Raw genomic sequence first — 23,742 nt, 5'->3', positions numbered from 1 at the left:
CCAGCTCAGTGCCTGAATCAGACAGTGACTGTCCCTGAGCTTGTAGCTTTGGGGCCTAAGAGTTGACATTAAAGGGCATTAGAAATTTCCACCTGTAATATGCTCCAACCAGCCTGACAGTGGTTTTTCTAACGCTAAAAATCTAGTTCTGGTGGTGTAACAGGGTTTTTATTTTGCTTTTGGACAGCAGTTGGGTACTGGTATGTGGAAGGTCAACCTCTGGGCTGAGGAAGGGGTTTCCTTTTTGTGCCTGTGTTAGGAAGTGAGGTGGCCCCAGGGAGAGCTGACCTTCGGCACAGTGATGGGCAGCTGTGCTCATCTGATGGCATTTCAAAAGGGTTTTACTTTGGACTGGTCTAGTCTGGTCCTGTGGACTGAACACTGGTGTGTTTGCAGGTCTGAAACTTGGTTTTAGTTGGATTTTTTTTCTGAAAGAGATTCAGTCCTAGCATCACTTCATGATGGAAAACAAAATGCATAAAGCAGGAGCAATAAGGGAATTTTCCACAAAAGCATGCTCTGATCTGAATTAAAATGCCAATAGAAATTCATTCAGGGAGTATCTTTTGCTGACCAACTTTGCAGGAGTATATTCCTTTTGTTTAGTGAGCTTTTCTTCTTTCTCTCCCTGAATTCCCGGCTGACAATTGTCAGGAACTCCCTTTCAGCGTGGGTTTGGTCACTCTCTGACAGCAAACGCGCCCAGCAGAAAATGCTCCAACTGTTGGCGTTCCCCGAGCAGGGAAAACCTCCTGGGCTGAGGCTTGGAACGAGGATTACACCCTTTTAAGTCAGTCGCGGGGAATCCACGATCTTGCACGGTGACGAAGTTTTCTGGGTGCTTTCCTCGGTAGCACGGAGAGCGGAGGAGCATCAGCCGCACACGGGCGCGTTCGCAGCTCGGTCCCAGCGGCACAATAGGCAGGGCAAGGTCCCACACCTTCCTCCCCAGCGCTGCCGCCGACCGGAGCCCCGCGGCGGGGCTGGGATCGCCTGTCCTGTGCTGAATGCATTACGTAAGGCAGGGATCGTTTGTCAGCCGCGATGGTACAAACATAGCTGCGGGCAGATTATGCACAGAGAGCGAGAGAGGAGGCAGAGGGAGGAAGGTCTCTCCAGGAACGGTGCTCCACGCGGCTGAGGATTGCAAGTTGGCAGGTTGGCAGCTGGCTGAGCTCCCGTGAAGGGTGTCGCTGGCGGTCCCTGACATGCTCTTGTTCGTGTGGGATGCTTGAGACAGGCACGAGATACTAAGTTGGGGGACGAGGATTGGCATGAGGATCGGACCAAAATGGAAGGGCTTCTGTCTCCGATGAGAACGAAGGTAGGGAAAGATGTTAATATCTTTCGAAGCTGAATTTACCCGAGGAGGGGAAGGGGAGTAGCGGGGCTAGCTCTGTGAATAGGGGGCTTGCCGGGCTTTTGTCTCTTTTCTTTTCCCTCTCTTTTTTTTCCTTCTTCTTTTTCAAAACTATGGTCGTGAATGTAACTCGGCAGAGGAGCGACAGCAGTTGCCTCCAAGAGGGGAGTAACGCATCACTCTTCCTCGACAGAGATGACCTTTGTAAATGAGTTTGCCTTTTGGAGTAGACAGCCATATTTTTGTTTGAATTTCCAGTTGGAGGCTCTCATTGTGTCTGTGTGTCTGTGCGTGCTCCCCAGGGAGCCGGTCGGGGGAAGAGTACCTGCGGCACAGGGACGGATGGGGACACTGGGCTACCCCAGCGTGGTGTTTTCAGCAGCAAGGGAGACATGGACAAGCAAAGCGGGTGGTTTTGTGCCCAAATACCCTGCCAGGGTGAGAGACCTCTTGTTGTGGATCCAGAGCAGAAAGCTGTAAAAGAGAGTGAGCGTGCAGAGCTAAGGAATTGCTGCACTTATCTGCTGCCTTCTCACACTCCCAACTGTCTTTAAAGGTTTGACATTAATCCTCATTATTAAAGAAACTTGAATTCCAGCGGGGAAAAGACAGAGAAAAAAGAGTGATGGTTTAGTTTGTAAAATTTCTTCCTGCGACATTATTTCTTTGTGGTCCTGGGGGATAGACTGAATCCTGATTGTATTTTATTTAGTTACTGCCTCCATCCCATGTGGTAACTGCCTTGAGTAAACCCTTCTGATTCCTGTCCATCACCACATTCAACCCAACCCTATTGTATTCCATCTCAAGACTGGAAGAATTGGAATTCAATGGCAATTTTTGCTGGCAGCAGGGTATCTTCATATGTCTTAGATGCAAACAGTTTTGAAGGGGCAGTCAAACCAGAGTTGCTTTCTATAAATGCCAGACTTGAAAAAATTCTGAGAAATTGTCTGGTCCAGCCCTTGTGCTGAAGCAGATGAGCTAGTCTGGTCTCCTCAATTACATCCCTGCCATCCACTATCCTAAATTAAAGGCTCTTCAATGATTGAAAGTCTTTTCAATATTAAAACCAAGAAAAGTGATTTAAATAAAAATAATTTGCCAGCAAATGTCTGCACTGAAATTCTCCAGGGGAGTAATTTTTTTTCCACTTTAGTTCAGGTTTTTTTGTCTTGCACAGTAAGTTGATAATTTAAAAAGGACCTGCCAACTTCATATAGCTCTCCATTACCAAGAACAATGCTATGGGCAGTTTTTAGAATGTAAGATTTATAAGGGATTATAGACCTAGCCATTCATATCTCTCATTACTGAGGAATACATACATTAATGTTAGGCTTTGTAAGGCATTTCTCAGTATTATTTTTTTTAAATCAGATAATAGAGGAAAGCCCAAGCAGCTGCCCAACATTTCCATCTCATTTCCATTATTAGAAAATGTAACTTTCATCGCTCTAGCTGGTGTTTCCATTCTGCTCCTCTAACCAGGCTTGAAATGACTGCTGGAGGCAGTCTCTCCCAGGACTGGTGTGCTCTCAGGCTGATGTGTGGATTACAGTCAGACGTGTGTAGTATCAGCACCTGCAGCATGTGTGAAGCTATAAAAATTACAGAGTAGAGTAAGGGAAGTGGTCCAGGACTGGGTATTCTGTTTGTTCATCTGACCTGCTTTGTAGCTGGAATGTAAATCCTAATAATGCCATCCATAAAGTGTAATCTCAATTGCCACTATCAGGTTATTTATTGATCCTATAGAAGAATATACTTGGGAATATAGACATGACCCTTTGGATCACAATCTGCCTTAATATTAGAGAAGGGGAGAGATTCTGGGCTCCTTTGTGTGTGGGAAAATCTTCTCAAGCCAAAGCAATGTGATTTTAGATCATCTATTGCAATGATGTAAGATCAACGGGATTCTCTGGAAAATCCAGATCCTGACGTTGGTGTTACGTTGCCGTTAATCTGGAGTAGCTCCATGGCAGCTGATGGAGATATTCAAATAGACGCTGTGAAATAAAGGTCAGGATTTGGCCCTTACATCTTTACCTTTCAGAGAAATAACAATGCATAGATCACTTGAATAGATTTAAAAACTAATATAATTTCCAAGATGCTTCATGGCTGGCAGTGGCTCCCTGCTCCCTGCTAGAAAATCAAGTGTAAAATCTATTAACTCCCCAAATACAACCTTAATATGTGATGACTACACAAAAAAACTTGACAACAGCGAGGCTGCTGATGTGCCGAGACCCCTGCCTGTCACACCCTAATACTGCCTCATTTTTCCCCCTCTATTCCCCCGTCTGTCTGATCCCATCTGTTGTCACTTGTTTTACACTAAGGCTGCAACTGTTGGAAGCCAGTTAGAAGTTTTTTGTCCTTTGGTTTATACAGTGACATGAAGGACAGTGGGCTTCTGGTCATTTCTGGCAGAGCCGCCTGGAGAGAGCCTGGAGCATCTGGGAGCTCCAAGATTTGAACCTGTGCGAAAACATCTCCCTGTCACAGTGAAATGCACATAAAGATTCAGTTTTATCCTTAGAGTCCCAAGCAGCTCTATTTAGCCTGCTCAAATTTAGACAGAAAAATAAAATCAAACTATTTTCTTTGTTTCCATGGGTAAGTAGGAGGAAGAGCTGACTCCGCAGGTGCTTCTCACAGTCTGTCACCACTGGGTGAGAACAGCCTACATCTGCCTCTCATAGCCAAATGCAAGGGTCCCTGGAATGAAATTGAGGTCTAAATCCCTTCAGGTGGACTTGGATGAATCTCATGGTGGCAACTGAAAATAAGATTGCTGTCAGCTCTTTGGTCCCTATTGTTCACAGAGGTTGTCACTCCACGTCAGAGCTGGCAGAGGGACAGGTGGGCACATCTTGACTAGAAAAGTCCAGTTTATTGTGCAGGAGGGCTGGAGTTGAGACACTGAATAGAGTCATGGACACGATGTCCTCACTTCTCCAACCAGCTCCATGGCAGGGCTTGCCAGCAGAGGGCCGGGAATATACAACCAAGATCATACTTCATAGAGGACTTGTTTCTTATTCCACAAGGTAATAACCCATTTGGCTCCTGGGCTGTACTGGGTGATCATGCAGTGGGTACTTAGTAACTTAGGAACTCTTTAAAATATTTGGTAAATTGGGTATTAAACATTAAGCACATTACACCGTGTAATGGACTCCACTGCAGCAAGCCGTGGGTGATTAAAATATTTCTGCTTTTGTATAACCAAGGTGCACAAATGCAGGAATTCAAGGCAAAGGGAAGGGTTACACGGTAAAATGGGCTGCTATATCAAAATTGAAGCAGATCAGTAGAACACACTGAATAGGGAAGTTACTGCATTTTTTTGTTGATGGTTAAATTTCACTTGATTAGAAGTAATGGTGGGTTGTAAATATTTGGTGGGCTAATGGAGATACTTATAAATATTACCAGAACCAGTTAAATTCTGTAGCCTAGGATATCTGAGCCCCCTTTTTCAAAGCAAATGAATGTACACAATAGCAATGTCCCCATGCCACCTTAAGAGACTGTGAAGTTGATTGAGTACCGCAAAATGAAAAGAATGAAGAAATGCATAAATATTGCACTCCTTTTGTTAGCCTCCATTTTAATTTGTTTTATAATCCTCAACACATGCACAATTTGCCTTAACCCTCAGCGCATCGCCTTCAGCAAATTACACTGGCATAAGAATTTCAGTAATTTCAGTTTCTCTGCTGCTGACACTTGCCAGTGCATGCTACTGAATTTGCAATGAGCACCTGGCTCGAACCATGCAGAACTGGCTACTGCTCTATTTTCCTTTCAGAAGCCTGTGTTTGGCGCTTTTTTGTTTATCAAAGCACTGCTTCTCTTTCAGAACAGCTGAAAGAACTTTTTCAGTGAACTTTTCGTCTGTTCAGAAACACACGAGGAGGGTAAATGGAGATTAATTACTGTCGAATTTACTAAGCTTTGCATCCAAAGATAATGAATTTTGAGTGTTCCTGTGCACAGCGAATTCAGCAAGGGAACTCAGTAAATAATGTGTGTAGTATTTAGATAGTGCTCTTTAAGCATTAATGGGGCTGTTCTCATTTATTGAATCTTATTAACTTTATCTGTTTATTGTAGATTTTGGGGATTAGCAAACTCCCATGGCGTTATTGTTAGTTTGTTAAACCCTGTTGTCTCTGTTTTCAAAGCCATTTAGTTTTTGACCACTGGATCTTTCACAAAGAATGGTTAAGTTGTCCTTGTGCCTTAGAGAAGTTCACAGTGGCTCGAAGCAGAGAAACTTGGGGAAGTATCCTCTATGCTGGGAATCCTAAGTAGCAAAGGCTGTGACAGCTGGCCTTTGAGATTGTCAGGGGAGGAAATCAGGAGGGGAAATTACCTCCGGGAAAGTGAAGTCTGGAGTTTGGGTTACACCTATGGACTGCTGTAGTCTTTCACCTTTCTTGCATGGCACTGAAAACAAGTTTATATAAGCAGATTTTTTGTGCAGCTGCATGCAGCAAAACATTTGAACAGATTCTAACCTTTAATCTCGTCAGTTTTCTTGCAGAAGTTCAGGCTAGGATCCTGCACTGTCTGGACAGCTATGCATATTAAAATCACTTTACAGCACTCTTGTAGAAGCCAAGAGGCAGAATAATTGCCTGTGTTGTGAAACCAGTCCTGGTGTTTTTAAGAATACCAAAAGATCAAAAGACAAAAGTTGTCCCCCGTCCCTCCAAAAGCATTCACGTTCCTCCTATGGAGTCTCAGATCCCTGTTTTGATACAACTGTGTTTTTCACTCCCATTTTGAGTATCCCATCAAGATAGACACACACCAGTGCTAATGACACAGAGTGAGATTTCCAAAGCCATTTATTTCTGGGGTTTCTGATGTCCCAGATGGAGTAACTTCACATGGGCAGTGAGCACACAGACACAAACACAACATTTCAGGTTCCTGTGCAACCACCCACGAGCTGATATGGACACATGAAGCTCGTAGCATGGGAAGTGCTGGTGTTCCCTCAGCAGCCCTTCCACAGGGCCCCTGCACAGGCTGTCGAGCAGCTGAAGGGGTACCTCCTTCCCTGCCTTATTATCAGTTTGACACAGAGGTTAATGAGGCCATATGTAATTCTCTGAGCTTGTAGATGGCTAAAAAGAAAGGCAGTTCAAGAAATAATGAAGTCCTATGTCTCCTACTGTTAATCATAATTTTATAAATACCTGGGAGAGAGGATGTAGGGGCATAACTCATAGCAGACTTTGGCTTTGGAACAGCTGTACCATAACATTATGCCTCTGGAAAAGCAGAACCGTTTCTGTTCTGTAACATTTCCTAAACCCATTCAGATTTAAAGACAATATATCACTGAACATAAAGCCGAAAGGTTATTTTTCCTCCCCGGCTGTGCTTTGCAGCAGAGCAGTGAGCTCCATGCCTGACTGGGCATTCGTCAGCAGGGTGGGTTATTTACCATACAGAGAAAGGAAACTTTATATACTTTATATACCCTGGGCAGGAGCCAGAATCTGCGCTGTTAACGGGAATTGCACTGCGGAGCGCTGGGAGATCAGAATCCAGCACAGGGACTTGTATGCTTAGTGCAGGATCATGAGAACACAATCCCTGTCCCCAAATGCTCCCTACTGAAGGTTGGGAGGAAATGGGGGCATTTTGCTTCTGTTTTCAAAGAGGAAGGATTGTGGTTCCAGTTCTGGTATCTCACCCATGATCCAAAGCCTGGGGGGTACTGTCCATTCTCAGCATCCTCAGGAGCACAACCGAGTCCAGGCTACACTATCCTAGGACCTAGCTACACTATCCTAGGACCTACCCTTGGCTGCACACCAGGTTGAGTGGGTTCAGCTCTTGCTGAGTTCTCCTGTGGCTATCAGAGAGCCCCTGAGATGAACCAGGATAGTCACAATGCTGGGATTGCTTTGCCTTTCACAGACAGTTTGATCCCCCCTCTGCCATCATCAGCTCAGCATCAGGACCACATCACTGGGAGGTGCAGTTAGGCTTGGCACACTGTTGTGTTGGAGCCTGGAATGATCACAGCATGCCTTGGTGACCAAAGCTCTCACAGTGTGTGTCAGATACCACTGGGTTCTTTCAGAGGATGGAAATAGGAACTACTCTCACGTGCCCTGCTCACCTCCCAGTGTCCAGACACCATGTCTCAGCTCAAGCCATCCTGCACCCTGGCCTCAATTCTCCATGTCTTGCTCAGCCTGTGCAAAGCCAGGCTGCAGCAGAGGTGCCCAGGATGGTCTTACATTCCCTAAGCCTTCATGTGGCTGATGTTGCCTGAAAGTGCCCAAGGACCTTCTCTTGGCTTCCATGGGACCTAAGACTGGGGGGCTACGTAAAGACCACAGAGGTACCAAAATGAAATTAATAATAACAATCACAGCAATAACAACATAATAATAATTGATAATAATGTTTAAAATGCAGTATGGCAAGGCATGGACTGGGGGGAATAAAATTGATAACGACAGCACTAAGAGCATAAAGCTTGCTAGCTCAGTGTGTGGGTCACAGGCTTCTTTAGGAAGTGCAGAGAAAATACACTGGTGAGCACTCATCTTTCCAGTCGTTTCATTAAGTATTTTACTTAATGGCAGCTGTTGGCAAGGCAATTGGCCACCCTTTTCAAATGCAGGACTCAGACAGACACCCACTCTTAAGCTGTGAATCACAGGTTGCATTCCCTGGGGAAGGTCACAAAGTCTTAACTGCTGCAAATATGGGAAAGCTGAAAAAATGAGAAAGTTATGAGCAAGATGATTATGGAGCAAAAAATGATGGTTGCTCCAAAATGCCAGCCTGGTAGTTAGCTACAGAGAAAAACAGCTCTCCTGCACATCTGCCTGATATATTAGGTCATTTTGAAGGCAGTTGTTGGTAGGGACTGCATGTGTTTAATGTTTGGGACTATATGCAATGCAATAAAGCATTTGCACGATGCATATTTCATGTAAAAAATATCTGAGCCATAACCAGTGCATACCAGTATAGCTCTCAGCACCCCAGCACAGACTTCAGTAATGTAGACTTCAGTAACTATTTCTTATAGTATTTTACTGGATTTTAATAAACGTAAAAGATGTGTGCAGCTGGGCTTGTGGGCTTTCTTCCTGAGAACACACACCTAATGTACCTTAACTTTCCCTGCGTGGCTCTTTTATCTACATTGCAACATAAACCCCACCAAATCTATGAGACCAAAATTCTGACCCCGTTTGGGATTCAGCCAGCAAGACAAAAATCCCAGGCCCTTCAGGTTGTTCCAGTTCAGAGACCAGAGGACAGATGCAGGTGTCTTTTTGATGGGATTTACAAACATATTACAATGTCATTAAACATACAAAGTCCTGTTTCCCTGACCACAGCAGATACCAAACAAATGAGAGAGCAGTTTCCCTGCTCAGGGTGGCTTCTTTCATGCAACATTCATCCACACCTGTTTTCCCTCAGTGTCTTGATCCTTGGCTCGGTTATCCTCTGAGGGAGGGATTCCCCCCTCCCTTATACAGTCACAGAGTATCACAACACATGGCAGACCAGCTAAGGGAGTCAATTCCTTCTTCATCTCAAGCTCCAACTCCCCATTTTGGTGATTTGTTTGGGTTTTTTTAGGAAATGCCCTTGTTCCTTTTGTGCAGGAGCTCAGCTGTTGTGGAGGTGCTGTGTTGCAGCTTCCCAGCACCCAACATCTCTCCATGTTCAGAACAGGAGAATCTTCCCAAATGCAGCTGTCCTGAGGCAGAGACATTGACTTGGGTCCCACATGACAGGCTGAACAGCTATTTAAGGCTGATTTAGTAGTAAATGCAGTATAAATATCAGCAGTAAAAACGCACCACTCCTTTTTTTTAACAGAATCTTGTTCATGGCTCTCCCATGCAACAAACACCAGAGGAAAGTGGTGGCTCTCATGACATGACATGGGGTCACCTGGGCCACAGCTCTGACGAGGAACAGCCCAAAGCAGCAGCCAAACCCATTCCAGTCCCTCTGAAAACAGGCAGATATCATCACTCTTCTGTTCTTGGTAGCACAAACACTTGCAAAGCTTGGCTGTGCTGAAGGAACATTAAAGGTAGAAGCCATCTCCAGAGTAGACAGCACTCAAACCACTCGGGGCTTTGAAGACAGGAGGTCAAAAACAATATATCAAGTCAGTTATCAGCCTGTCCTGTCTTCCCTTCCTCCCCTCCCTCTGGCTCAGAGCTGCAGGAGCTCAGGTCCTTTGATGTAAACCTGTCAGACAGTTTGGTCTCTTCCCTGCTCTGCCCTGCCCTATTCTTCCACATACACATTTGTGTGAGATTTTAATTATAGGCATGATCATATTGGTAAGAAAACCCTTCCTTAATTACACACTCAATTAATTCTAGTAGCTTAGGAATTGAAATACAAAGTTAGGAGAAATCATTACTGCTGCATCTAAAGTTGAATCTCTCCATGGCCAGGTTCCGAATAATACTGTGGAAGTCATTTTTCTTTAGAAAAATGGATTTCATTTAGAAGAGATTAAATTGTTTTGGATAGAGGGAGTTTGAGTATTATCTGCTGCCACTGATATTCTTTTCCAGAAAGACTAATTACTTATAAGACTAATCTTTTCAGCAAATATTCCATGATCAGGCCAAAGAATTATATGGCACAAATAAGGCAATATTTAGCCTCATTAGGGTTGGCACAACCCCACCCCTAATGCATTGTGGTCTTTAGAGAGAGATCAGGTAAGATGAGAGATTAAATGTGTCTTCATAACATCAGATACCTCTCTGTGGCACCAGTGCCTCAATGCTCACACCCTCACTTGTAATTGGGTGTCTCTTCTACTAGTACTGATGGCACCCTGGTAGGGATGTCTGAGAAACATCTAGGCTGGAACCAGCTCATCTGAGCTTTAAGGCAGGATCTGTCCTTGATTAGACTGGTGACTCCCAATGGGTGGGACAGGAAGCCTGTGTTGCATCCCCAGGATCCCTGCTGACACCCGCAGCAGCGTGGAAAATAAGGCACCAAGTGGAGGGGAAACATAATCTGAGCTGGAATAAACAGTCTAGGAGGAAGGGAGGATGTGGACAGAGGATTAGGGCTGGAGAAAGGAGCTTGAGAAGAGGCAGCCAGGACTAAACCCCAGATAAGTTCTGGAGTCAGGGGTAGAGGGGCAGAGATGAGGTGGAGAACATGTGCCTATGGCATGGAAACCCCCTACAGCCCTGACCCCATGTCCCAGTTGGATGTGGGTGGTAAAATTCACACATGTAAAGCTGCTTTTTAAAGAGGGAACATCATCAAGATGCAAAGTTGGGAAATACTGGAGCAAAGGACATCCCTGCAGCCCTGTCCCAACTAACAATGCAGTCCCACAAATGGTTTTTTCCACAGGTTTCTCATAAGATGGACAGCGCTCAGATAATGAGCAGCTATTCCTTTTTTGTATTCTCCTCATTCCCTACCAAACAACCCTACATCTTATTTACTGAATACTGCCCTGAGAACAGAATTATTAATTTTCTTGTGTATTTTTTCTGAAATATTAATTACAACAGTATCAAAGTTCATCAAAGCCTATAATCATACTGTGCTTTGTCTCTGTTTAACTGATGTAGAATTGAGCCATGAAGGAATCGTTAAAGGGTTCTTTCAGTTTTGGGACATTTCTGACTTTTCTGTATCCTCAACATCACACAGCACTTTCTGTGTTCACTGTGTCCCTCTCCATTTTGGTAGAGCCCAGGCTTTCTTCAAGTGATGTGCCAGGGGTGACTCTCAGAAACCCAAAAATAAAGCCTAGATGTCAGGGATCATTAGTAAAAGTTTGGGATATATGAATTACTCATCACCAAACATCTTCACCCAAAGACTTCCTCACCTTCTGCAGCACTCTCCAGCTTCTTTCCTCGTGCACCTTCTGTCTGCCACAAATGCCAAGGAGCCCTTTAGAAAGCAGACACCTTCCCTGGTTCATCCTTAAGGCAGCTCCACCCCACACAAGAAAGAAGGAAAATATGGGTGCAGAGGTTAGGGTGAAGGGAGCATCTGATCATGCAATTAAAAATTGCATCATGAAACATCCACTCATGCCTGGCATTTTTTAACTTTTCACCCTGATATCCACCCAGTGCTGTGCATAACATCAACAAGCATATGACTGCTGTCGCCTGGCTATTTTTTACTTAAGGTAATGTTATTCATTCCCCTAAGAATTCCAGATAAATTGACTGCAGTTAATCATTTCTCCCTGCACCTTTTTGGAGTAACCCAGGCTGACAAAACAGACAGCCGTGGGAGGAGGTGTGAGCAGGGCTGAACTGACTGAAATGCCAGGCAGCTTCTGAATGCACAAACGAAAACACGGCACTGGGGAAAACCATGTGCTGAGGGTGGGGAGGGAAATCGCGTCCTCCCATTTGCATCTCTCTGTGTGCCATCTCTGCCTGGAATAAATGTCTTTGTCCACATGAAAGCTGAATCTGATTACTTTCCCCCATTGACAGGGCAGTAAAGAAAGCTTTATAAAATGGGTGTGACTTTTACGATGTGCTGCAACTCATTTTTAGAAATATGTGTCTGCATATACCAGTAGTTACCCTATTTTAAGTCACTCTTGTATATTTACTCATGATCTTTGCATTCTTGTTGAGTGTAAATTTTCTAGTTACTAAACACTACATTATTATTAAAGTAGACTGTCAGGTAGATTGAGAAGAAAAAATTTAACAAAAATATTTTTTGGCATTTCTTTAACCTCCAACCAGCTCTTTAAAAGTTCTAAGTACTTTTTTTCTTTTTTTGGCTTAGACCACAGTTTTGTCACATATGTCTGGGTTTGAGGTTTTTTTGAACATCCTTTTACGGGTGGTAACAATGTTCTGGTGCCTCAGCAAGTGCAAGGGGGAAACATCAGCCAAATGTTTCAAATCTCTCCCACAGACATAACAAACCTCTTTTGCCAAGTGAGCTGGCTTTTCTCCTGGATAGAGCAAGAAGAAAAGGGAAAGGTGGCAGAACAATAAGGTAAATGAGACTACATAATGTAGGGTCAAAGTCTCCCCTGACAAAACTCCTGAAACTCAGTAGAGATAAACTGTAGTTTCACATACACTCAGCTCAGTCCCAGGCTTATTGGTGGGAATGACTCACATAAATATGGGAACATCACAGATGCACAGAAAGATGGTAAATTTGTTTGGGAGGCCATCAAAGGCTGAAAAACAACAAACAATGGAGAAAAAAACCCCAAAACTCAAGAGAAGATAACATTTTTTAATTTGGGCAGAAAAAGAGAAAGGGTTTCTTCTTCTTTTCTTTTTTTCTTTTAATTTTTTTTTCCCTATGGAAAGCATGCACCATTAAATCAGCTTAAATCATTAATCTTCCCTGGGAGGTATCACCCACAGTACAAACAGGGAGATGAAATAAAGCTACATTGCCTATTACGTATGTTGTAAAAGAATTAATGTCAGTGGAGAAAAGACCAAACCCAAAGGGAACGAAACGCAGGGCAGAGAGTCAGTGATGCAAATTTGTGTTATACCACCACCCTTGAAGGAACATTCCTGGAAGGAACTGTGCCAGTTTGTATTCAGCAAGGAATATCGTGGCCCCTCCTTTGTCTGTGTGATGCTCCAGAAAGCACAGAATAAGGATCAAGAATTAGGAATGATTTAAAACTTTAATTTCCAGCAAATAACTGGTAAATTCAACAAACAAAACCAAAACCAAACCCAACTGAATCTCAGAAGTGAGGAGAGATTCATGCTGATTCACAAAAAGAAATGGTTAAAGACTCTTAGAAGCAAAAATTATTGCTGAGCATTTACATTAATTTGACAGAATTTATCTACTCTTCTGCTCCATAAAATCTAAGTGCAATACTTAACCTGCAGCCCCCAGAGAGGTCTGGTGTGTGTTACTTCCCAGCCGCGCTGATGCTCAGAGATGCGCTCTGGAATGCGGAATGAAGGATACGGTGGGGTCTGCGGGCTGAAGGGAAATCATTATTACACAGTAATCAATGCTGTGCATCTCACATGGCTTCTCGGCTTCTCTGGCATCCTACCATAGCTGGCAGAGGTTGGGATTGGGTTTTTTTCTGATTTGAATAAGGTCATAGTTTGTTTGTGGGGTTTTGATTTGAATTGATTTTCTTCCTTTTATGATGATGGCAACACTCCTAAATTAGCCAGCAGCACTGAAGCCTCAGTATACACATTTTAGCACTGGGGGATAAATGCACTAATGGTGGGAGAGAATGTAATTCTCCCAAAATCAGTGCAGCTGAAAGTGCAGTATTTTTAATTAATTTATTCTATATATTTTGTGGCTTTTTAAATGTAGCAGTGAGGCAGGGAGGAGTGGCACCAAGTGTTTTCCTCCCTATAATATGCTGATAAAGAGGATAGACACAGTCCTGCCCAGGCCAGACTTGCAAAGGCAAAGACTTTCACCATTCCCAGGTGGTCCTAGAGAAGGACCGTCTGGACACAGCTTGGGATGGACCATGAAGCCAAGATCCTTCTGCCAGACAGTAATGGGACTCACTGAGTCTCTAAGAGCAACACAGGGTGGAAATTTGGCTTAAAATTTTCCTGTCAAACCTTTTCCAGTTTGCTTGCTTCCAAGATGTCTTGGTCAAAGCATGTCAGCCTCAGACTTTCTCCCAGCCTAAGTCAAGGCTGCAATAGTATCCCAGGGCACTCAGCCGATGGATTCCCGAGGGCCAGGAGCTCTGTGATAATCCAAAGAAACTCACCCACAGGGCCCCTGCACCCCAGAAGTTCTCTGGTGGAAAGGACTTGTCATGGCAAGATTTTGGCTCTGGTCCTTTGGAACTTTTAGGTCCCTTGGTTTGATACCAAGGCCCTGAACGATGCTGGTGTCCTTGCTGTTCAGTGTCTCAGTTCCTCCTCAGGAGGGATGAAGACCTTGATACCCTTTCTGTTGTCAGGGCTTTACAGGGATCTAGCTGATGGGCCTTTTACTGGGACTAGGGGTTACAAACACCCTAAAGAATGTGGGTAACCCCTGTTGTCCAGGTCCCAGAGACAACAGGTCAGAAGCGAAATCAGCATTTTCCAGTCCAGCACCATCAACTCCCCATGTTGCCTCATCACCATCTTCTTCCAGCAAACAGGGACTTCAAGAGTTTTCCACTGCGGCCTCAGAAACCTCTTTGTGTTGGCTCCCTGCCCGGCTCTGAATCGTCCTCACAGATTTGTACAAATGCTGTTGAAATAACACACTCCCATGGATAACACCCCATAAACTTCTGCTGCCTTCTCCCACCGCCCTCACTTCGAGACGAGGAATGTTAATGCCTCGAGGGCATCCTCTTAATTGCGTGGCACCCATCCAATGGCAGCATATGTACAAATTAGCTGTGACTGCTGGGGCTGGGGCTGCCTGGGAAGGCCTGTGCTGCTCCTGATGCAAATACAAGAGGTAACTCCACAGAGGAGTCAGCCATGGTTTGGTATCAATGCTCCAGCACAAGACATAAGGATTTTCTGGCTTGACTCTAAAAGAACCCATGGTAATAATGGGGCCCTCCAGCCAGCTGATTATGAGAGATTAATTAACATCCGGCACAGTGTGAGTGTATTCCATGCCTTATGTAGAAAGGCAGAAGAAAGTGGAAGGATATTTCGGTGAATGAGCAAGTCACAGTGAGGAAAAAGTGAGAAGCATTGATTTACATCTGTACCATTCTAAATGTGATTGTTCCTAGTCCCTCAAGGCCGTGGATGCCATCTAAGTGAATTGAAAAGCAATGAAGGGCAAAAAGAAAAAAAGAAATGGCTGTCAATCTGAAGTGATGCCATTGTTGTGTTTGTTGCTTTGGCAGGCAGAGCTCTCATCTTTAAATGAGTTTGTGGTGTGCTTGGAGCAAGCAACCTCCTTCACCAAGAACTCACAGAACACCACCCCTCACCTTAAGCCAATGCCATATGAAAGCTGATCAAGTTCTAAAGACTGCTTATTCCCCTCTGAAACTGGCATTCTGAGCTGGCTAGGAGGTCTTTTTTCTGGGGATTTGTTATGGGGAACAGGCTGGGCAAGCAATGAGCACTGAGACATGCACTCCTGCCATGCGCTGACCATCTTCCAGGCAAGAAAGCAAACTCTCCTCCAGTCTGATCCAGCTCTTGTTACTGGAGGTTTGGTGGTGTCATTGGAGGCAGCCTTTTGCCCACTGGGACAAAATCTTGGGTCACTCCTATGCTTTATGCAGCTCAGCAGAGCTTTGGTGGAAGGGTTTGGAGGCTGGTTAGGAGCTGTATTCACTTGTCATAAGGCAGCTACAAACTCAAACTGTGCAGTTATTGATGTGGTGACTAGCAAGGTGCTCAGGAGGAAAAAACAAGGAAGCTGCCAGGCAACTGCATGAAAATAGAGCCAGATGAAAAGGGAGCCCCAAAAGGTAGATGCTCTGAGATGGAAAGGGTGGATGTGAGCTTCTGAGGATTGCTGGATGCAGAAATGCTTGCAGCTGAACCTTGTCTGACATGCTTGTTGCTTCCTTGGCCTTAGGGAAATTGCTTAAACCTCTGTTTTTCTCTCCCCCAGTTTCCTACACTGAAGTTGTAATACCTGCCCACCCACACATCTTTCAAAAGAATATTCTGAAGCTCTGTCTGTTTGCAAACTGCTCAGGAGACAGTATATGCCAAACTCTCTCAGTATACAGCAAAATTTATTAAAAAATTAGGCCTGGAAGGCTCTCAAGCTTGGACACAAAACAGGCACATTTGCACTGTTCACAGTACAAGTATGTCCAAACTGTTCTCAACATTTCAAAGAGATTTGTCTCCCAGGTGACCAGGCTCCTCTCCCAATGCTCATCTAGTCTTACCCTTAAAGAGGTTTTCCTAAGCCCACTTCATTTCTCCCTGCAGAGGAAGCCAGATTGTCCTTCTCTTGTAATTAATCCCTGCCTTATCTTTCACCTTTCCATGACAATCTGTTTCACAACCCCTCAGGCTTCTCTTTTCTGGACCACAGAAACCTACATCACTTAACCTTTCTTCACTGGTCATGTTTTCTAAACCATAATCATTCCCATTGTTCTCTTCCAGAAAGTGTCCCATACTTTATTAGAAGGTGGTGTGCAAATGTGGACACAATCTCCACGTGTCTTACACTCTGAATCTCCATTCACCTACATCCTGAATTCAGCTCTCAGATGAGATCTGCCTTTAAATATATTATTATTATTATTATTACTGCCATCTAGCATTTTGCTGTTGATTCATGTGTAGTTTGGGATTCAAAACACTATTTCAAAATTATCTTTTACATGTCATGAAGATTTACCCAGCTGATAAGCTACGGCCTGTATTTGTTGTGAAACCTTTCACAATTTTTCTAATTTGTCAACCTCTTATATTTTTCTCTCTGCACATACCAAAATGCCAGTTTTTATTGGCAAAGTGTTGTAAAATTTAAGAGAAAATGCTATTATTGCTACAGGTTTACTTTAACCCTCCTATAAAAATTAATGTAAAATAAAATAAAAGCCCTGACATAAAATGCTTTAAAAGTCCATGAGCAGGATATTCATCTCTGTTACATTTTATAGGGTTTAACCCCTATGAATTTAGGGTTGAATCTTTATCATGTGTAAAGATATTTGCTTTGACTTCACGTGTAGCAATAAGATTCACAGCAAGCAAGCAGCCAGCCTTTTACCTCCCCTGCAAGCCATAAAACTGAGACACTGCACACTTTGGACCAGGTCTTCTTACCCTGAGAACCTCATGCATGCAAGGAGGGAGCAGCACAAGTGGTGGGAGGAGATGGCCTCTCTGTATCTGAAGCATGACCTGGATTTCTCTTTTCCAGGACAAGTAATAAAACCTAGACACAGCAGTGCAGCTAAAACTCCCTCTGTTTCAAGCATGAAATAGTGGAGGTATCTGCCAAGTCCTCAGTGTTGTAAGTAGTTTCATAAGGTGCTGATATTTTAGTGCTGCCCATCAGATCCAGGTCAAGTTTGTAGCCAAAGGCCACAACCCCAAATCTCACACCCAGCTTTGTTGCAGACCTTCCCATTATGCTTCCAGTGACTCCATCACACCCAGCAACAGCAGGAGACAACATTTATTCTTTGATACAAGCCCAAATTTCTGCTTGGCTCATGGTCAGACATTGCATGCAGGGACATATAGTCCTTGCTGGATAATTAAGGGAAAAGATGGACACAATTTGGTAAATAACCCACAAATTAAGCCCAATGCAGTAGCTCTTGGCAGCAGACTGGTGAAACACTTAGCTGAGGAAAATTTGGCCCTCCCCATTGCTCCCTGTGAAGCTACCAAGTACCTTGCATATTGATTATTTACTAATCAGGAAATGTACTTTAACAAGTTTATCCCTGTATAAACTTCTCAGGCGTGCAGACGCTTAAAGCAGGCTACATTGCTACCAATTGTATTTTTAATTGCTGTGCTTAGAGAGACTCATTGATCTAATCAGAGCTAAATAAGCCCCATGGTACTTCCCCTAGTAAAGTTTACTGAGGATGTGTTTCTTTCATTTGCTGTAGATGAAACCTTCTGCTGTGTTGTGCCTGGTCAAACGCAACGCCAGCGAGCACAGGGCGCCGCTCCATCCTTTAATAAATTTGTTTTTCCTGCAGTTCAGAATTCCTGTCACCCAGGCAGCAGGAAAGCAGCTGGGTGACATTATCAGTAATTGCTTAATATTGTCATTGCATTTGCTTACAAGGAAAAAAAGCCACAGACTATCAATCAACCAACAGAATATTCATAGTCTATGATAACACTAAGTGCTTTTTGAATGTCATGGCAACAGTCACACAAGCAACGTGATCTCGTACTTGATTACTTCCTGCTGCATTCCTGATAGTGTCCATAAAGCTCCATTAATTTTGCTCCCTTCTCTTTTTTTTTTTCTTTTAATATATTTTGGGTTGTGTTTGGCAAGTGTGCAAAACAGACAGTACCTTTCCCCTGAGTCTCCCAGTGAGCAGAGCCTCTCGGGGTATTTGCTGCTCTTCTGTAGCCTGGATGTGTCCAATACTGGACCCAGCATTCCCGAGTGCATTTTAGGAATTATGTCCGGATTATTGCAGCAGGTAATCTCTGAAATCAGATTTGAAGCTGACTTCTGTGAAAAAGATTTAGGATAATCTCATTAAATAATTTGTCAGAAGGGCCTTTCAGACAAGGGAAAATAAATTGATTTGTCTAAGACACATCTGCACCTGACTCATTCTCTATCCTAGTGGCCTTTGTTTTTCAATTGCTTTATCTCATTCAAATTTGTGAGTTCATGGATTTTAAGGGCCAGAAAACATTAGTGGCCTTCTGCATCAGAAGATTATCCAGTGATTTCTGTATCAAGTCTGTAACTTTTTTAAAAGCAAGCGGCATATATTTTTTGCAAGAGATGCTTGGAAATCTGCAGCTGGTCAATATGCCACTATATTCCCCTAGTAGGTTCTTCTTAACAACATCAAAAATAACCAACAAAACGAAACAAGGAAAAAGGTGATATCCTTATTTGCAGTCTGAATTTGCTTGGCCTCCACTGTTATCCCTTAGAGCTCATTATGAACTTTGCTTCATCTTGAAGAACTGAGTTCTGTACAAAATCTCCTCATGCAAAGGCCAATAGGTTGTAATTGAGTTCTCGCTTAACCTTCCCAAGGATAAACTACTTTAGATAAATTGGTTTAATAAAAGTGAAAGGTTCTGTTGGGCACTGGTGTCTGAACTCATTATAGACATCTTCTAGATTCCTGTTTGACGACCACTGTGTTTCTCCTAAGGACCATTTCTAGTTCCATGAGGACCTGAAATGCAGGGCCCCAAATGAGCATGCTCTGACAAGAAGGTGCAAAGGGGTGAAAGGACCATCATTGGGAAGAATTTCTGTACAGCTCTTGAACAAATAGCCCAATTCCACCACCACCCACCACAAATGGTCCCTGCCTTCTTGATGTATTAAAAAAAAAATTAACTACATTGATAATTTTGTTGTAATACCTTGGCTATTTTCCTTCTCTCTTTAAAAATCCAAAACAAAACAAAACAAACAAACAAAAACTCAAACAAACAAACAAAAAAAAAGAAACCGACTAAACAAAAAAACCCAAACAACAGAAGAAACAAGAAATGCAATGTTTGACCGGAAAAGTAAGGGAAATAAGTACTTTGGTCTCCTCTGAAAAAAACAAACTTCAGTTTTACCTTTTCTATTAGATCCATTTGTCTTATCCTCAGGGTCTTGAGTTTCTTGATTTTCATAGTGGAAATAATGGTGACGTTGTGGGCATTTGGTCCATCCCTGCAGGCGTGGCCACCTCTGGGGCAAGTGACCACTTGCATGATGGTGCCCAAGGACTCAGCTGTTCCTCTGCCAAGAGATTATTTGGTTGTATTATTTATAAAGCGCTTTGATAGGCTCGTTTACCGGGAGCTAAGTAATGGCAAGGCCTTTGAGGGCTGGATGCTTGTCAGACGCTAATACATTAAGTCTACAAGCGAAAATCAAACCTCCTGGCTTCAAAGAGGTTTGGTTGGTGTAAATTAACCTGTATTTTAGAAGTTCTGGAGCAGATGTCATACTTTGCCCTGGAGACCTCATTACTGCTCAAATGTATGCACAGATTTTGCCACATTAATAAAGCAGCAGGGCCCCCTCCCCCAGAAAGTCGGATTAGTGGCTGGTGTCTGTAGTTATTTTGGTCAAAAACCTTTTGAAAGTCTGTGTGAGAAGAGGAGGAGGGAAAGTTCAGAAAAAGCCAGTATCTGTCTTTATTAATTACAGGATGATTAATTATTTAATCTGCCCAGATATCTGTATGCACAACTTAGCTGATTCTCATTTATCAGGTTTTCAGCATCATTAATCAAGAGAAGTTTTAAATGTGAGGGAAGACAGGTTGATTTAAGGTGTTGTGTGGTGATGACCCCTCCAGAGCACATACTGCCTGGCCCCAGCACCAGGGCCATTGATCATGGCAAGGGATGATCCTGCCTCCTGCTGAGGAGGCCCTGGCATTTGGGCCACTCCATGACTTGCTTTGGGCTCCTCCAGGGCTACTTCTTCAAATTTTTTCATGAAGTTTGAAACCCACCAAGTGAGAGCACAAGCTAGGTAACAAGGGAGTGTCTGGAAATGATTTTGGCTTAGAGCAGCTGAAGAGAAGTTGCCCCACTTCAGCTGAGACTGTCATGGTTCCCCTTCTGGGATCATCTTCTGGGAAGGTGTACATTTTTGGGAGTGCTGGATGGTGCCTTAGCTTAACCCTACTCCACCATGGTGTATTACCTCAAAAGTGCATGCAAGTTTCCAACATGCACAGTCACTGACAAGGTACCAGGTAGTTTGCCATGCCACAGGGCTGATCATACCTACTGATCAGATCCTGAAGTACACATCCAAGCAGAAGTCATTTTCCTACCTTCTTTAAATGTCTAGGAAAAACCCACTGCTGGGATTCAGGAGGGAGAATGACAAGCATGCGTGGACAATAAAGCATTTTACTTTGCTTGGGTGCTCTTCATAGAATATGGAATGGCCTGGGCTGGAAGGGACATTAAAAATCATCTCGTTCCAACCCCTCTGCCATGGGCAGGGCCACCTTTCGCTAGACCAGGTTGCTCAGAGCTCCATCCAAATTGGTCTTGTACACTTCCAGGGTTGGGTTGACCACAGCTTCTCTAGGATGCCTGTTCCAGTGCCTCACCATCCTCACAGTAAAGAACTCCTTTCTAATATCCAATCTAAACTTACCCTCTTCCAGTCTGAATCCATTCCCCCTGTCCTGTCACTCCAGGCTCTTGTAAAAGCCTCTCCCTATCTTTCTTATAGGCTCCCTTTATATACTGGAAGGCCACAATTAGGCCACCCTGAAGCCTTCTATTTTCTTGTCCAGGTGAACAAGGGTGCAAAGAAGATGCAGATGGATGTAAGCTCCAAGCTGGGTGCAGACTGTTTGTTCCATTTTTTTCCCCCACCTTCTTCTTAGGACTTGGAAAATGCCAGTTTATCGGACAGCAGGTGTCAACTCCAACAATTCAGAATAGTTTTAGAATTAATCTGATATTACTGGAATGGCTTTTAGATCCTTAGCTCCTGAAGTCAAGTTTTACTGGAAGCTGGCTGCCAGATTTCATTTTAAAGCACAATTTAGCTTTGTGATTGCTACAAGCAGCTTAAGAGTAAAACCCAAAGCATTATTGCAAGCTTAAAAGCCAGCTAACATATACAAACTTGAATGTTTATTTTTCATGTACTACTTTTTTCTGATTTATGGTGAATATTGACAACTTAGGGTACGTAGAAATATTCATAAACAATTGAGCCAAGGTACCTGGAACACTTGCACACTCATTTTTCATGGCAGAACCTTCTCATTGCTGAGACTGTATATCCTCACCCTGCTTAATTGCTTTGCTTGCCACTGTGCGGCCAAACCTGGCACTGACTTTGCCAAAATCTGCAAATCATTCTTGTTGATCCTTTTCAAGAGCTAGTTAGAAAAAAAATGTAAAATCACTGTCCAAATTTGCCTGTGCTACACTGAAGGTAAATGTATGCCTTGCCTTTAAAAATAAATCTCAGTTCAAAAAATGTAGCTGAATAGCAAGGAAGTCTCACAGATCAATTCAGTTATTATTTCAGGATAAGGAAATGGAAGGCTAATTAGAGTCACAATCCTTGTTCTGGCCCTGAGCAGAAGAACAGGGCCATGCCTAAAGTCTCAAAAGTCTCAAATACACCTGCTCTGCTATTTCACTCACAGCTTCCTGTTCCTGGAGAAAAGACAAGACCCTCACCCTCATTAGCCATAGCAGTATCCTGCACATTAAACTTACCCATTAGGCCAATCTCCAGGCATGACTTCAACTGCAGAAGGATGTCTGTCCTGTCTGACAGGAGGAGCAAGGATTATTTTCCTTTCTAAGCAGGGTTAGAGGTTGCCTCTCATCAGTGTCCTGGCAGTGAGTAAGGTGTCCTCCTATCGTGATGATCAGGGAAGGGTGGATCAAGTCAGCCAAGGGCACTGTAGACCACAGAACCCCACTGCAAACGGTTCCTGCATTCCTCCCCACACCTTAGTTTATTTTAGACTTTTCCTTTCTAAGGAGAATCTCCCTCTTTCCCCTGCACACATCTCATTTTCAGGACTGACTATGCATTAGTCATTCTTGCTGTGTTATTTCACTGGAGCTACCTGAGTATAGCTTCAGAACTCAAAAAAATGTGCAAAGCAATTCCGATGCCACTCAGGCAACAACGTGGCTACTACAGATGTGGGCAGGCAAGAGCTGGCCTCCAGCAGATACCTGAATATAGGTTCTCATCCACTCCTCCTTCCCTCCAGTACATCACAGCAAGGGGCCATGGGCTATTTCTGCAGATTTAATGCCATCCTGTGAATTCAACCCCCCACCCAGACTGCAGTGATTAATGTGACACCAGAGAAGAAAGAACATAAAATTAGAATTTACCTTATAATGAGACACCAAGCTAGGAGCCAAGGAGCCAAGCTATTTCGGCTGCAACTTTTGGCAACTCCCCTAATCTCCCAGTTTCCTACTCCTACAAAGAATGGAAAATTCCTGTCTGCTTTTTCTCCTAATCTCTATGTAGGTAAATTTTCATTTCACTCTCCTCATTAATACAACATTATTTGAGCTGGGAACTGCTGTCCAATGGACAAGCATCTGAACATCTCTGTGGAGTATTTTTTGACCTCCCTTTCCTTTTTGTGTGTCCATGATGGACTTGTGAGTCATAGAACTCAGAAACAGAGCCTCTTCCCATAATAAAATTCTAATTACAAATTAACCTTTTTTTGATTCCTTGTAAAAACATTATTCTCCCTGTAATTGAAAAAGAAGGGAGCACAGTAACAAAGCACCTGTTTATTCCTGAGCTTTCTCTGAAATGTTAAGTATTATGTTATCAACTGTTGCCTAACTTGTGAACTAATTAAAAGTATAATGTAAGTACATAGGATTTTTCAGGATTCTATGAGTAATAATTGGACTGCCAAAATACTTTGACATCTTAAAAATGCTGCTTTTGCATGGAGCTGCTACAATATGTTTTGGATTTTTAGCCTGACTACATGTTCATATAATGAGAAAGAAAATTTAACAGTGCTTGCAGATAAATTATCTTTTGCTATTAATCATTTCTCTGCACTGACATCAATTCAATTTTTCTAAAAGCATTTAAATGCTGAGGACAAATTCTGCAGTCTCTTTGCATGCAAACTCTCAGAGAAATCATTTGAGATTTTTATGTACCATCAGCTTGCAGTACATTCATAATCTGATTTAAAACATTGTGAAACAGTGGTAAGCCTCCATTTGATA

General features: G+C 43.3%; 1 protein-coding gene across 3 annotated transcripts in view; it reads left to right on the top strand.

Annotated features, from left to right (window-relative positions):
- FRMD4A (FERM domain containing 4A) overlaps positions 1 to 23,742 on the top strand; it is a 359,132-nt gene that overhangs the window by 83,406 nt on the left and 251,984 nt on the right. Inside the window, exon 1 of one of the 3 annotated variants that reach the window (XM_042053280.1) lies at positions 923 to 1,324. The exons of the other annotated variants lie outside the window; for them this stretch is intronic. Within the exon in view, the coding sequence (XP_041909214.1) occupies positions 1,292 to 1,324 (33 nt within the window). The 5' untranslated portion in view covers positions 923 to 1,291. Of the gene's footprint in view, positions 1 to 922; positions 1,325 to 23,742 lie in introns of those variants that run through there. 3 annotated transcript variants of the gene reach the window in all.

Source organism: Corvus kubaryi, unplaced genomic scaffold (assembly GCF_017639235.1).
Source record: "Corvus kubaryi isolate FWS band 111438036 unplaced genomic scaffold, C.kubaryi_AGA036_p1.0 135, whole genome shotgun sequence".
NCBI classification, from domain to species: domain Eukaryota; kingdom Metazoa; phylum Chordata; class Aves; order Passeriformes; family Corvidae; genus Corvus; species Corvus kubaryi.
The sequence above is the reverse complement of the archived record's forward strand: the minus strand, read 5'-3'. Positions and strand labels throughout refer to the sequence as shown.